This window comes from Megalops cyprinoides, chromosome 1 (genome assembly GCF_013368585.1).
Source record: "Megalops cyprinoides isolate fMegCyp1 chromosome 1, fMegCyp1.pri, whole genome shotgun sequence".
In the NCBI taxonomy this organism is placed as follows: Eukaryota; Metazoa; Chordata; class Actinopteri; order Elopiformes; family Megalopidae; genus Megalops; species Megalops cyprinoides.
In genome coordinates, this window is record NC_050583.1 from 242070 (window position 1) to 255330 (window position 13261).

At 47.0% G+C, this 13261-nt stretch overlaps 2 protein-coding genes across 2 annotated transcripts in view; one reads left to right on the forward strand and one right to left on the reverse strand.

Annotated features, from left to right (window-relative positions):
* Positions 1–6789, reverse strand: part of lmf1 (lipase maturation factor 1) — a 55076-nt gene extending 48287 nt beyond the window's left edge. The window contains exons 1-2 of the mRNA XM_036521231.1: positions 6559–6789; positions 3889–4198 (exon numbers count right to left, since the gene is read on the reverse strand). Of these exons, the coding sequence (XP_036377124.1) occupies positions 3889–4198; positions 6559–6778 (530 nt within the window). The 5' untranslated portion in view covers positions 6779–6789. The remainder of the gene's footprint in view (positions 1–3888; positions 4199–6558) is intronic.
* A 2722-nt stretch (positions 6790–9511) lies between these two features.
* sox8a (SRY-box transcription factor 8a) lies at positions 9512–11932 on the forward strand. Its single transcript, XM_036525881.1, has 3 exons — positions 9512–10049; positions 10667–10914; positions 11232–11932. Exons 1-3 carry the CDS (start codon positions 9631–9633, stop codon positions 11930–11932), a joined length of 1368 nt encoding a protein of 455 aa, XP_036381774.1. The 5' UTR covers positions 9512–9630.
* The last annotated feature ends 1329 nt before the right edge of the window (positions 11933–13261 follow it).

Below are 13261 nucleotides of genomic sequence, written 5' to 3' on the forward strand. Positions count from 1 at the left end.
CAGCCAGACCTGACCGAGGACACCCTGTGTGGGCCTTCCCTCGACAGCACACCGGGGTGCAGCAGGGCCCACAATCCCGGTGATACTGTGGCCATGAGGAGGAGGCTACAAAGCCACTGGCTCCCAAACCTCACACTGACTGCTGCGTCCACTCTTTGGGGGAGCAAGAGGGTTATGGTTAGGGCTGACCACTGGAAAACACAGCCCTCGATCCACTAGACTGGGCCTGACCCAGTCTGTGAAGCAGTTCTTGGAACATTTATGGCATCATGATCACACTGATTAAAATAACAACCCATTTTAAACCATCTGGACCCATGCATAATTACTTTCTCTAATAAACTGACTGGTTCAAATAACAAAAATAACAAAATTCAAAAAATGGGAATGTGAATCCCCTTCTGGAGAGCAGTGCAGTTACATATGAGTGCTACATGCTATAAGCTACGGGGTACACTCACATTCACCAGGGCTTACCCTCAGCTGACCTGTTAAACTGAACTAACATGGGGTTTGTCCCATACTGGCAGGGGGAGCACTTCTCTCAGTCACTCTCAGCTTTAATGGTACAGAGAACCCCTCTGTGCCCCCCTCTGTCTGCCTGCAGCCCCTTTGGGGGTGGGGGGCCGTGTCTGTCTGCGCTGCAATCAGAGAGCTCCAAGCTCCAAGCCTCACAGAGCTCCGAGCCCCACAGAGCTCCGAGCCCCACAGAGCTCCAAGCCTCACAGAGCTCCGAGCCTCACAGAGCTCCGAGCCCCACAGAGCTCCGAGCCTCACAGAGCTCCGAGCCCCACAGAGCTCCGAGCCTCACAGAGCTCCGAGCCTCACAGAGCTCCGAGCCCCACAGAGCTCCGAGCCTCACAGAGCTCCGAGCCTCACAGAGCTCTCCCCACAGAGCTCCGAGCCTCACAGAGCTCCGAGCCTCACAGAGCTCCGAGCCTCACAGAGCTCCGAGCCTCACAGAGCTCCGAGCCCCACAGAGCTCCGAGCCTCACAGAGCTCCGAGCCTCACAGAGGTCCGAGCCCCACAGAGCCTCACAGAGGTCCGAGCCCCACAGAGCTCCGAGCCCCACAGAGCTCCGAGCCTCACAGAGCTCCGAGCCCCACAGAGCTCCGAGCCTCACAGAGCTCCGAGCCTCACAGAGCCTCACAGAGGTCCGAGCCCCACAGAGCCTCACAGAGGTCCGAGCCCCACAGAGCTCCGAGCCCCACAGAGCTCCGAGCCCCACAGAGCTCCGAGCCTCACAGAGCTCCGAGCCTCACAGAGCTCCGAGTCCCACAGAGCTCCGAGTCCCACAGAGCTCTCCCCACAACACTCTGAGCCTCACAGAGGTCCGAGCCCCACAGAGGTCCGAGCCCCACAGAGCTCCGAGCCCCACAGAGCTCCGAGCCTCACAGAGCCTCACAGAGGTCCGAGCCCCACAGAGCTCCGAGCCTCACAGAGCTCCGAGCCTCACAGAGCCTCACAGAGCTCCGAGCCTCACAGAGCCTCACAGAGCTCCGAGCCTCACAGAGATCTCCCCACAACACTCCGTGCCTCTCAGAGCTCCGAGCCTCACAGAGCTCTCCCCACAACACTCCGAGCCTCACAGATCTCCGAGCCTCACAGAGATCTCCCCACAACACTGCGAGCCGCCAGCGCCACAGTTCTGCTTTCACTTACCGCCATGACGACTGCCCCCCAACCCTCACCCCGCTAACCACTTGGCAGCAAATACAACCAGCTGTCAAACAATGTTATGCTTTTCTCTCGGCCTTTGAATAACGATACTTCCTCAAATTAATTACATGCCAAAACTCAGCTCTGTCCATAATATGCTGAGCAAGACACTTCTTTTCCCTTCCCTCCCCTCCTTCAGGTCCCTTAGAGCCCTGTGCACATCTGCTACTGAAATGAAATACAATGTGAGATGCTCTTACCGAAACACCATGCAAAAGTCTTACTGAAACGCAGGATAAAATGCTAATAATGCATTAAATGTTAACTGAAACTGCAGGGCACTGGCAAGACTCTAAAACAGAAATGACTGCCAGTGGGGAGACTGAAATGATTGGCCGTGGGCAGTGTCATACTCTCTCTGCTTACACTACACTTCATCACATTCATGCCTACACTCCACCTGTCCCTCTTTACCTTCCACTTCTTCCTGTAGAAATGTTACATGTGGTCATTTTTACGAGTAATGAGACATTCTTCCACACAGGCTGCACATAATAAGAATATTTCTATTATTTTAAAATACTGTTGTAACTACGCTGGTCAAAAAATTACACCTGCTGATGGGCTGTATTTGATCATTTTTCAGGTGCGTTCAAAAAGATAATTTCAGCAAATCTCTGACGGCATCATATATTTACAATACACACATACAGTGCCCCGTAGCATACAGCCATGAGATATCAGTGTAGAATCCCTCATATTTCCGTTCTTTAGGTGCATCACATCGTGTCTGTTTAACACGGCTGCCCTGTCACACTGCTAATTTATGTGCGGCCTGGACTTGAGTTTCAGCTCGAGGACAAACAGCTATTGTACAGGACTGGATTTCATCCAGAGAGAGAATCAGGCACCATCTTCCCCTGCTCAAATAAAGAAAACCAGGAACATAAATGATCAACATCACATTTCATAACAATACCTAAAATGTGATTTGAGAGAAAGCAGAAATTAGAAATATCTTCAAGTTTTTAAAGTTTTTTTTTCCTTCAGAAATGTCGGTAAGCTTGTTATGTGGTTGCAGATGCTGTGACAGTCTCAGTGAATTATGACTGGAAACAAGCCTTAATACATTCAGTATTACTCATATGTGAGGTTCATTCATCTAATTAGTAAAAAAAACACAAACTCCTAAATATAGTTTTATTACTTAATCCTACTTTATTGTAATTAATTCAATGTCTCTCCATGTGTGAGGTCTCTTTAATATATTGTATTTTCATTTTTTACAATCATGCAGTAACATGATCTGTTATTGCTAAGAACATTAAATCATAATGCTGCATTAACAGCACTTTGCCTTGATTAAAGACAGAAATGTAGATTTTTTTAGGTTGCAAAATCTGTCTGGTGTTTGTCCTGGTGCAGAATGAGCACTGCTCCGGGGGGGACGCAGGAATTTCAATGCAGTATCTGACTGGTTTTGAGAATTAAAGCCAGCAGTGTGAGCATGCAGTTACCGTAGTGATTCCGTGTTCAAAACTCACCCTGTTCAAGCTAAACCTGCATCTTTCACACGTTTACATCATCACCCGGTCACACAGCCATCCAGCTGCACTCTCACACCTTTCACAGGGACACTTCAGCAGAGCACTGGCACAGCGACACAGAAATGACGCAGTGACGACACAGTGATAGCACAGTGACAGCGCAGCGACGCAGTGTTGGCACAGTGACACAGAAACGACGCAGTGATGACAGTGATGCAGTGATGACGCAGTGATGGCACAGTGACACAGAAGACACAGAAATGACGCAGTGATGGCACAGCGACGCAGTGATGATGCAGTGATGGCACAGTGACACAGTGAAGACGCAGTGAAGACAGTGATGACAGTGACACAGAAATGACGCAGTGATGACACAGTGATGCAGAGATGACGCAGTGATGGCACAGTGACGCAGTGATGATGCAGTGATAGCACAGTGATGGCACAGTGACACAGTGAAGACGCAGTGAAGACAGTGATGACAGTGACACAGAAATGACGCAGTGATGATGCTGTGACGGCACAGTGACGCAGTAATAACGCAGTGATGACACAATGGCACAGTGATGGCACAGTGAAGACGCAGTGATGGCACAGTGACACAGAACTGATGCAGTGAAGACTCAGTGATGACACAGCAACATCACAGCGTCAGGGAGGGATCCTCGGAGCGGTACCCACCAGAGCTGGCCCACGCTCACCAGGGAGTGGTAGAGCAGCCAGAGCAGGGCCATGATCAGCATGTTGGCCCTCCCCGCCAGCAGCACGAAACCCGACAGCAGCAGCCCCAGCAGGGACAGCCCGTCCAGGTTAGCGTCCATGTGGGTCCAGTCCAGGAACCAGAGCAGGGAGGGGGTGTAGGAGAGGGCAGCCCAGCCGATCTTGCCCCCGACGTACCGCTTGACGCTGCGCAGGTACTCAGCGCAGGGCATCAGCCCGCGGTCTCCAATCAGCTGCTTGTTCTGGTTGTACGCCACGGTGAACGCCACAACTGGGGGGGCACAGGGGGTGAGGGTCAATACATGCTGACACTAAAAACTATATAAATATCAATTAAAAACATTACTCAGTTTCAGATTATTCAATATTTAGAAATACTGCACCTCCCCAAACAGGATAAAAATAATAACAAAATATTACAGTTTCCTTTTGAATTACTAAAAAAGTGACATCAAGGGAGCTGCATGTCTGCACCCTCTCTCGCCCTGCAGACAGAGCGTTTCCTTCCGTTACAGCACTGATTCAAGCACCGCCTACGAAAGCAGCGATAAGAGCTCCCAGCTGAGCTGCGGTGTCAGAGCAGGAGGGGCCATGAGGGGGAGTTTATCTGCTGCCCTTTAACAGCTGTGGTGCAAAACAAAATGCACCCGCATTCTCAGGTGAGAACAGGTCCACAGGCCCCAATCCACCTGTGATTCCAGCCACCCTCCAGCAGCTTTCTGCAGGTTAAACCACCTGCCGTTTTCCCTCCTTTTCACAGGAGGGACAGCCATAAAAATCAACTAGCAACACACAAACACATAGACACTGTAACAAAGACAAAGACTGAATCTCACTTATCACCCTCCTCTGTGCTTAATGGAGCTGTTTTATGGAGAAACTGTGTTTCTGAATAAGCAGGCCTCTGTCAGGGATTCACTTCCTGTTTGTTGCTTGGAAACCTGGAGGAGTGTGTAACCAAAAGGACTTCCAGTCAGGCCCTGTGTCTGACCCCCACAGCATCACGCAGTGGTGGCACAGTCTCACACACTCCCTGCCATATGGCAGCTAACACTGCGGGATCCGGTGCGTAAAAACAAACGCGTTCCACACAAGGTCCACGAGTTCTGCGAGGCAGAGATTCCCGCACCATCACACTCGCATGGCACCTGTAATTGGATCTTGGACTTCCTGATACAAAGGCAGCAGTGAGTCATAGTCAGCAGCCACACATCAAGCACCATCTCATTGAGCACAGGCTCACCCCAGGGCTGCGTCCTGAGTCCCCTGCTGTTCACCCTGCTGACCCACGACTGCACTGCCTGATTCAGCAACAACCACATCATCAAGTTCGCTGATGATACTACAGTTGTGGGTCTCATCAGCAAAGGTGATGAGTCAGCATACAGGATGGAGGTGGAGCAGCTGACAGCGTGGTGCAACAGACACAATCTCTCCCTGAATGTTGATAAGACCAAGGAAATGGTCATCGACTTCAGGAAGGCTCGCACAGTGCACCACCCCCTGCTGACCATAGATGGCGTGGCCGTGGAGAGGGTCAGCAGCATCAAGTTCCTGGGAGTGCACCTGGCGGACGATCTGTCCTCAACCACCAACACCATGGCCATTGTCAAGAAGGCCCAACAGTGGCTCCCTCCCCTCCGGAGGCTCAAGCAGGCCAGCCTACCCATTCCGGCCCTCACCACCTTCTACAGGGGCACCACTGAAAGTGTTCTGACCTACTGTACCACTGCCTGGTTCGGAAACTGCACAACTTCCGAACAGAAACAGCTGAGCAGGACAGTGAGAACAGCAGGAAGACCATTGGTACCCCTCTCCCATCCCTGCTGGAGGTCTTCAACCAGCACTACACCCGCAGAGCCTCCAGCATCACCAAAGACCCCGACCACCCCTCCCACAGCCTGTTTTCCCCCCCTGCCATCACTTCTCTCCACTACTGCACTCCTTTTCACACTGCACCTGGCACTTTTTGTACAGACTATAAAGATAATTTATTAACAGTGCATGCTGCTATTCCCCTCCAAATATACTGTAAAGACATGCTGCTATAAGACTCAGACAATTTACAGTACACTCCTTGATTGTACTGCATGTATTGTATATAGGTATATGTTGTTCTAATTCTCATACATTAAAACCTACACTCTTGGTATGGGAGAAACGTTATTTTATTCTTGATGGTACGCAAGTGCATGATAAAATGACAGTAAAGGAAATCTGAAATCTGAATCTGAAGTGCAGCTGGAACTTTCCGCGCGAAACGGCACCTATTAAGGGGACGGAGTGAGACTTGGGTCAAGGGTTTACGTCGATGGTTACTTAACTACCTACCCAGATTTACTGGACATTGGTCACCGTGTGCTTTTGAATAACGTCAGAGCGCAAGGGAAAGTTGTGTAATACTGTTTTAGAGGAAGATTAAAACAACGCCATTGCCTACTGTCTACTCAGTCCTCGACTTTTCACCCACAAAACACGAACTGCCTCCGCACTTCTTTCCCAAGCAGATAGCAGTACAAAGCAGCAAGACAGGTCAGGTACACCAGCAAGGAGTACACGTCGCTGCTGCTCATTTCAGAAATATGCAGCGCAGAAAGTAAATAACATTAAAACCGAATACTCAAAACTCACAGTAAATAAAGGCAATGGACCGCAGCAGCACAATTCGTGTGAGCCAGAAAGTCCCAGTGTGTAAATGAACTGCACCACCCTTATCATATTTAGTTTGCACTTCTTCGCTGACTGTCCCATCGGTATCGTCAGAGGACGGTGTGACGGGTTTGACCGATTCCACCCGTCTTTTCCGCAGAGTGCTTTCTTCCTTCCGCGCACCGTTCGTGGTAGTGGCCATGTTCGCCGCTGAGTTTGCGCAGACTCAGTGCGGTCGCGCCGTCATTGGCGTCCTCTAGCTGTCTGATCGGACGGCGCACTTTTTCGAAAATTCAACCCTTAGTCTAGCCAGTAGTTCTCAACTCCAGTCTTGGATACCTACTGCCCAGCATGTTTTAGATGCCCCCCTGCTCCAGCACACCTGATTCGAATGATGAGCTTGTTATCAAGCAGCTGCAGCAGTTAATAAACAGTTGATCATTTGAATCAGGTGTGTTGGAGCAGGGAGGCATCTAAAACATGCTGGGCAGTGGGTCCCCAGGACCGGAGTTGAGAACCACTGCTCTAAGCTCTTGAGAAATATGTTTTGCGCCACCATAAAATGCATTTCAGTCGTTTATGGAAAATCTCTAATTTAGGCGTGTTCCACACAATGCTTCACGAACTAGTTAGGCCTACACTTGCTGTGTTAATGCTTTTATCATAAAATGACTATCAAAATATGTAGAATATAAATTAGATTTAAATATATTTATGTATATTACAGTGCATAAAATTGCCACTTTTGAAGCGTGTAAGAATAGATGGACAAATTTCAGTGTACAGAATACTGTCACAGGCTACCAAAAGTTAAGCAAACGCCATAAACATTAAGCATAATCAAAACAGGCATTTTACAGCAGCATGCCTGATTGATTCAGCAGCACCTCAGGTTGTCAAGTTACCCTGCGACGCATGCATGTCCAAAACACTGCTGATCCAATCTGAAACTGGCAGTAAAGCCGGTGCAGTTTACGGAGACCCAAACATAATCTCGCTCGCTTTCCCTGCCTTTTCAGCACCAGGAAAACGCGAGCTGTGTGGAATGGAACGAACAATTGCAAACAGAAACTAGTTCATTGTTAAAAATCCACTTGATTTCTTCAGAAAAGTCATTTCTTAAAATAACATTTAAAGTTTTGCTGCGATGATTGCAGAATATGTGAGGCCGAATTCGAAGATAATGAGTAATTATGGGTGTTTGTTACATGTTGATGAAACCTGTTCGTTTGTGTGTCAATGTAGCGAATAGATAGCCTGCAATATGAACTCATGAGCAGGAAGGCTGTCTCACATAGAACGCTGTAATACATTAAAGAAAACATTGGTTTCGTTGCGGAACAAAGAAAATGTTATATATTTTGGAGTGTGTGTGGTATATTTCAACGTGTGTACAACGCAATGTAAAAATTTGGCAGAGAAAGGACTCGCGGTTTTACTGTTTTGAACTTGACATACAGGGACAATCCGATAATCTACGAAATACATCCTCTTAAAAATCAAAGTTCAAGTCCTCCGTGTTTTATTCATAAAGTTTCATTTTTAGGTTCTTTTACATTCTACATTCTCATTTAAGTTCTGCATAAAACACTGTATAGAAAGATTTCTAGAACCGTTTTGACAGCGCATACCTACTCGCTTAAGTTAAGTTAACAACAAGCGGTCAGTCCATCATAACTGGAATGCAACAATATGGTTTTAATAATTATCAAATTATCAGCGTTATCCGGTGGTCTGATGAATGAAGAGGATAAAGGCAAGGATAAGTCCCATTCTGATCTGCCACTGCGTGAGGAAATTTGTATATGTGTCCCGGACATTTGAATCGCAAAGCAGTCCTCCGCAAAGCTACTGCCCGCGAAACGGAATTCTTCCAGTCGCGTAATCCGCAATGACAACAGCAATGCAATATGAATTTTATTTCGATTGATTTAGTAATTAGTTGTGTTTGCATACAGCTTGTGTATTAGTTAATTCTATAGCAAATTTACGTATGTAGGCCTATATTATAAAATGTACGTTCTTAATTATTACCTAACAATATTCTAATTTTAAACAGCGAAGTATTTTCATCAACATGGAAAAATGGAAATCGCTTCGGACTAAAGGGCAACATTTCTCAAATGCTGTATTTAAAAATGCGTTTGTTCGGCATTCATAAAAATGAATATTTTATCCGTCGGCATTTCGTCTCTTCATTATCGGATAAAATGCCTCTGTCACAAATCGCAGCTTTTCAACAGTTCTAATTAGTTCGTGAAAATGGCGGAGTGCGCGGCGCTGTCTTATAAAATTGCACAATATAAAGCGATGTACGTTCATTACAAATATGTTTGATCAGAATAAAGAATTTAGCGAAGCTAATAAACCCAGAACCTTGCGTTCAATATATAACACTTCTCTTCACCGTTTCAGTAGCCTACGTAAACATGAAACACGCTGGTAACACTCTGAGAACAGAAACGTGCAGGTAATGAGTTTGCCTTTCCATCTGAAGTTTCAGAACCTGAGATTTTTAACCAGAGGTAATAATGTAATTACTGTAATGTACAGTAATTATCACTTAAGTATTTTCACCAGCCTTTTGCCAACTAATCAATGAAATCCTTAACATTATATTTAATATCATAATAGTGGTGGCAAAGTAATTTTTAGAGATATACGCAACGACCAGCCTATAACAAATTAAACCAATCAGGGAGTGAAACTGTGCTGTGTCTGGCCAATCAGAAGCGAGAAGGCAGAGTGAAAGGGAGGATCTCACCCAAGTTCCTTCAATGCAAAGTCGCCTGGACCACATTACGGAGCCGAGAGCGCAGTCAGTCTTACTGTCGATCATATGGAAAGTAAAGAAAAGAAAAGAGAAATACGAACAAATTAACAGAGGCATCACGAGCTAGGGAATATTTTTATTCTGAAAGACGCTTCCATTTAACATGGCTTTCTGTGCGTAAGATCGGGTGCAGACTTTTTTTTTTTTACAGTAGAATCTATTCTGCTGAAAACCTTCATTGGACCAAGCATTCTCCTGTTTGGGGAGGACCTATTTTTTCGATGTTCCAAATGGCCGAGGAGAAGGACAAGTCCCTCGGCGAGCATCCGTGCAGTCCCGCCGGAACCACCAGCTCCATGTCTCAGGACGAGTCGGACTCAGATGCTCCGTCCTCCCCGACCGGGTCAGATGGGCACGGGTCACAGCTCCTGTCCGGGCTGGACAAAAAACTCGACTGTGAAGAGGACGAACGTTTCCCGGCCTGCATCCGAGATGCGGTGTCGCAGGTCCTGAAGGGATACGACTGGTCCCTGGTGCCGATGCCAGCGCGGGGGCATGGAGCTTTGAAAAGCAAACCTCACGTCAAGAGACCGATGAACGCCTTCATGGTGTGGGCGCAGGCGGCGCGCAGGAAACTGGCCGATCAGTACCCGCACCTTCACAACGCCGAGCTCAGCAAGACTCTGGGGAAACTCTGGCGGTAATTCACTCTTAAAAACTTCATACATGACCGTTCCTCACACTTCATAAGTGTCAGGTTATTTTGTCGGAAGATGTGTCATTATTTCTATAATCCATAACCTGGTGTGATTTTACTTTTTCTGAAGTACGCGTAAGTTTGTTTTAAAATTCTACATTTTTATATGTCTGTATCTGAGGTATTTTGAGAACAGATACATGTTCACGCTTTTGTACTTGTCTCGTCAAAGTAGGTGCTTTTGCACTGCAAGTAAAACACAGTTTCTATCCTGCCGCTCAAATATAAACTTAATTTGAAATAATTGAAAACCATGTTTAGGTAAGTTGGCATCCATCATAAATAGATGGATCATAGATGAATCACTTGTTATAGACAGGTGTACATAAAAATTGCAGATTTTGTTTCCTTTGGTTACTTAAAGGCCTACGTGAATCTTTAAGAAGTGCATTTTGGTGCAATTTTATAATAAAATAGATTATAAAATATAGTAGCCGCCCTCTTTTATTTTTTCGACCAAAAGACCTATTCGCCAAATAGCTGTTTGCTGCATATTCTTTCTTATAAAGCAGTACTGTGATAGTTCATAAAAGTCTTGATGGTTATGTAATACTTTACAGCTTGCTGTCTGAAAACGAGAAGAGACCATTCGTGGACGAAGCAGAAAGACTGAGGGTCCAACACAAAAAAGATCACCCCGACTACAAATACCAGCCCCGCAGGCGGAAAAGCGCGAAGACCGGGCAGAGCGACTCCGACTCCGGGGCGGAGCTGAGCCATCACCCGGCGGGACACCTGTACAAGGCTGCGCCGGGCATGGGATGCCTGGCGGGCATGGCTGACGCGCACCACGACCCGGAGCGCGCAGGTGAGCGCGTTTCAGTCCGAGCGGAACGGGGGAAACACTCTGTCATATTGCTGTGTCCCAGAATAACAGCTGCAGCCAAAACTATAAATATTTACTGAAGAGAAAGAGCATGTGTCAAGTTTAGTTTGACTAGTATGGAAATACCAAAGGTGTTATATATATATTTTGTTTATATTTTGCACCATAGAACTGGTCCTGGATACATTAATTTTACTGAAGAGCAACCGATACAAGATACAGGTTGTATCAACAAGGCCCTTGGAATGTATTTGATAATAACTTTAGTTACTGTTATATTTTTTCTCCTTTCTCCAAAGGACAACCTCATTGCCCTCCAACTCCTCCCACCTCTCCTAAAACCGACTCCCACCACGGGAGGAAGCAGGACCTGAAGCATGCGGGCCGGCAGAACATCGACTTCAGCAACGTGGACATCTCAGAGCTCAGCACTGACGTCATCAGCAACATGGAGACCTTCGACATGCACGAGTTCGACCAGTACCTGCCTCCGAACGGGCACATGGCAGCTGCCCCGTCGCTGCCCTCCGACCCTGGGCACAGGCACACCCCTGTCCCCGGCTCCTACGCCTCCTCTTACAGCCACGGCGGTGTCAGCGGGCCAGCGTGGACTCCCAAAGCCGCCGCCGCTTCCTCTGACACCACCACCAACCCGCAGAGACCGCACATCAAAACGGAGCAGCTGAGCCCCACCCACTACGGCGAGCACTCACATGGCTCACCCTCCCCTACCGAATTTGGCGTGTACGGGACCCAGGCCTGCGTGTCATCAGCTGCCTCCTCCTTCTCCAGCTCCCAGTGTGACTATACGGACCTGCAGAGCTCCGGCTACTACAGCCCATACTCCGGCTACCCCTCCAGCATCTATCAGTATCAGTACTTCCACACGTCCCGCCGGCCCTACGCCACCCCCCTCCTTAACAGCCTGTCTCTCCCCCCCTCCCACAGTCCCACCACCAGCTGGGAGCAGCCGGTCTACACCACCCTCACCAGGCCATAGTGCCGGCGGACGCTGAACTCATCACTGATACAGTCCTGCGGAGGATTAAGGCTCTCCTGTGATTTCCAGATCTCATCAAAGGTTATAATTTGGTGAAAGCACAGTGCCAATTCTCAGCATACCAGAGGGAGAGGAAAAACGAAGTGCCTGCTGACTTTATATCTATATCTGAGGTTTTGATGAAGAAAACGCACCTCTTACCACTTTTTCAAGGACTAAGACGTCTGATTTTTTACTCGAAGAAATTGTTATTGTTGTGTTACTGCAGCGTGCGACTCCTCTGTGAGGAGATTCACACACCGAACACAGGGAACAACTTTATTTAACCTGAAGCGGATCTGACCGCAACGACCCATTTTTCTTTGCACGATTTCATCAACCCCGGATTTGAACTATACTTGTAGAAGAGCGTTTTCTTTTGAATTCGAAAACATGCAACGTGTATTTATGTTTACCGTTATTTTTGGAAATTATGTTATATGCGTTTTCTTTTCGTAGAATCAGTTCTGTTTCTCTGTAAGTACTTCCATTTTATCTCTTGACGTAAACAGTAATAGTTGCACATTGTTCAACTAAAACATAAATTAAGACAAATGCAATGTCACGTTATGCAACAGGTGTTGGGTACCCCTCCTGCCAAATCAAGATAAGTCACGATGTGAGGTTTAGAGGAAATGCGTGAAATTATATGTCGCGCTCTGTGAGCGACGGCCGGCTGGGCCTCGCTAACAGTTGGGACGGAAGTCTGTGCCAGAGACTCATTTACTTCTGTAAACCGTAAGGTTTCCTATACGCGAGGGTACATACTGTGGAAGATACAAATGATTTCCTTTGTACCTACCAAAGTCGCGGAAAGGTGTACTCACCTCTCCTATTGCGTAAAAACGTAAAAAGGTTCCTGATTTTTGGAAGAAAAAAGTCACACGCTTTTTAAATCGATTTTGACATAAACGTTTGAATATGCGCGCGTTCGCTGTGGAAGTGGCGTGGCTCTAGTGGATTTATTGTATGCCGGATATATGATAAATTTGTGCATCTAATCAACCCCAGTGCCTTCAAGTGCTTCCTTTTCTAACTACGAGACTCAGCTGATTCCGCTGTAGATGATCTGAGCAGTATGCGAAAAAGTTGTCTGTTTTCTGTAATATAATTTTTAAATCAATAATGTTACACATAGCCTAATTTTGGTCACCCTTGGGGAAATTTGTTTATAAGTAGTCATGATAAGATCCTGAATGCCACCTCCTGTAACAATCTGTAACTTGACCGTACAAAGGTGTTTTTTTTTTTTTTTACACTTTTCCTTCTTGTATTTAGAAATAAATTGAT

Bases quoted from the DNA above. Each gene is read 5' to 3' on its own strand.
- sox8a (XM_036525881.1), top strand. From the start codon at position 9,631: ATGTTCCAAATGGCCGAGGAGAAGGACAAGTCCCTCGGCGAGCATCCG. The intron at 10,050-10,666 runs GTAATTCACTCT...AATACTTTACAG, and splicing joins ACTCTGGGGAAACTCTGGCG to CTTGCTGTCTGAAAACGAGA. The intron at 10,915-11,231 runs GTGAGCGCGTTT...CTTTCTCCAAAG, and splicing joins CCACGACCCGGAGCGCGCAG to GACAACCTCATTGCCCTCCA.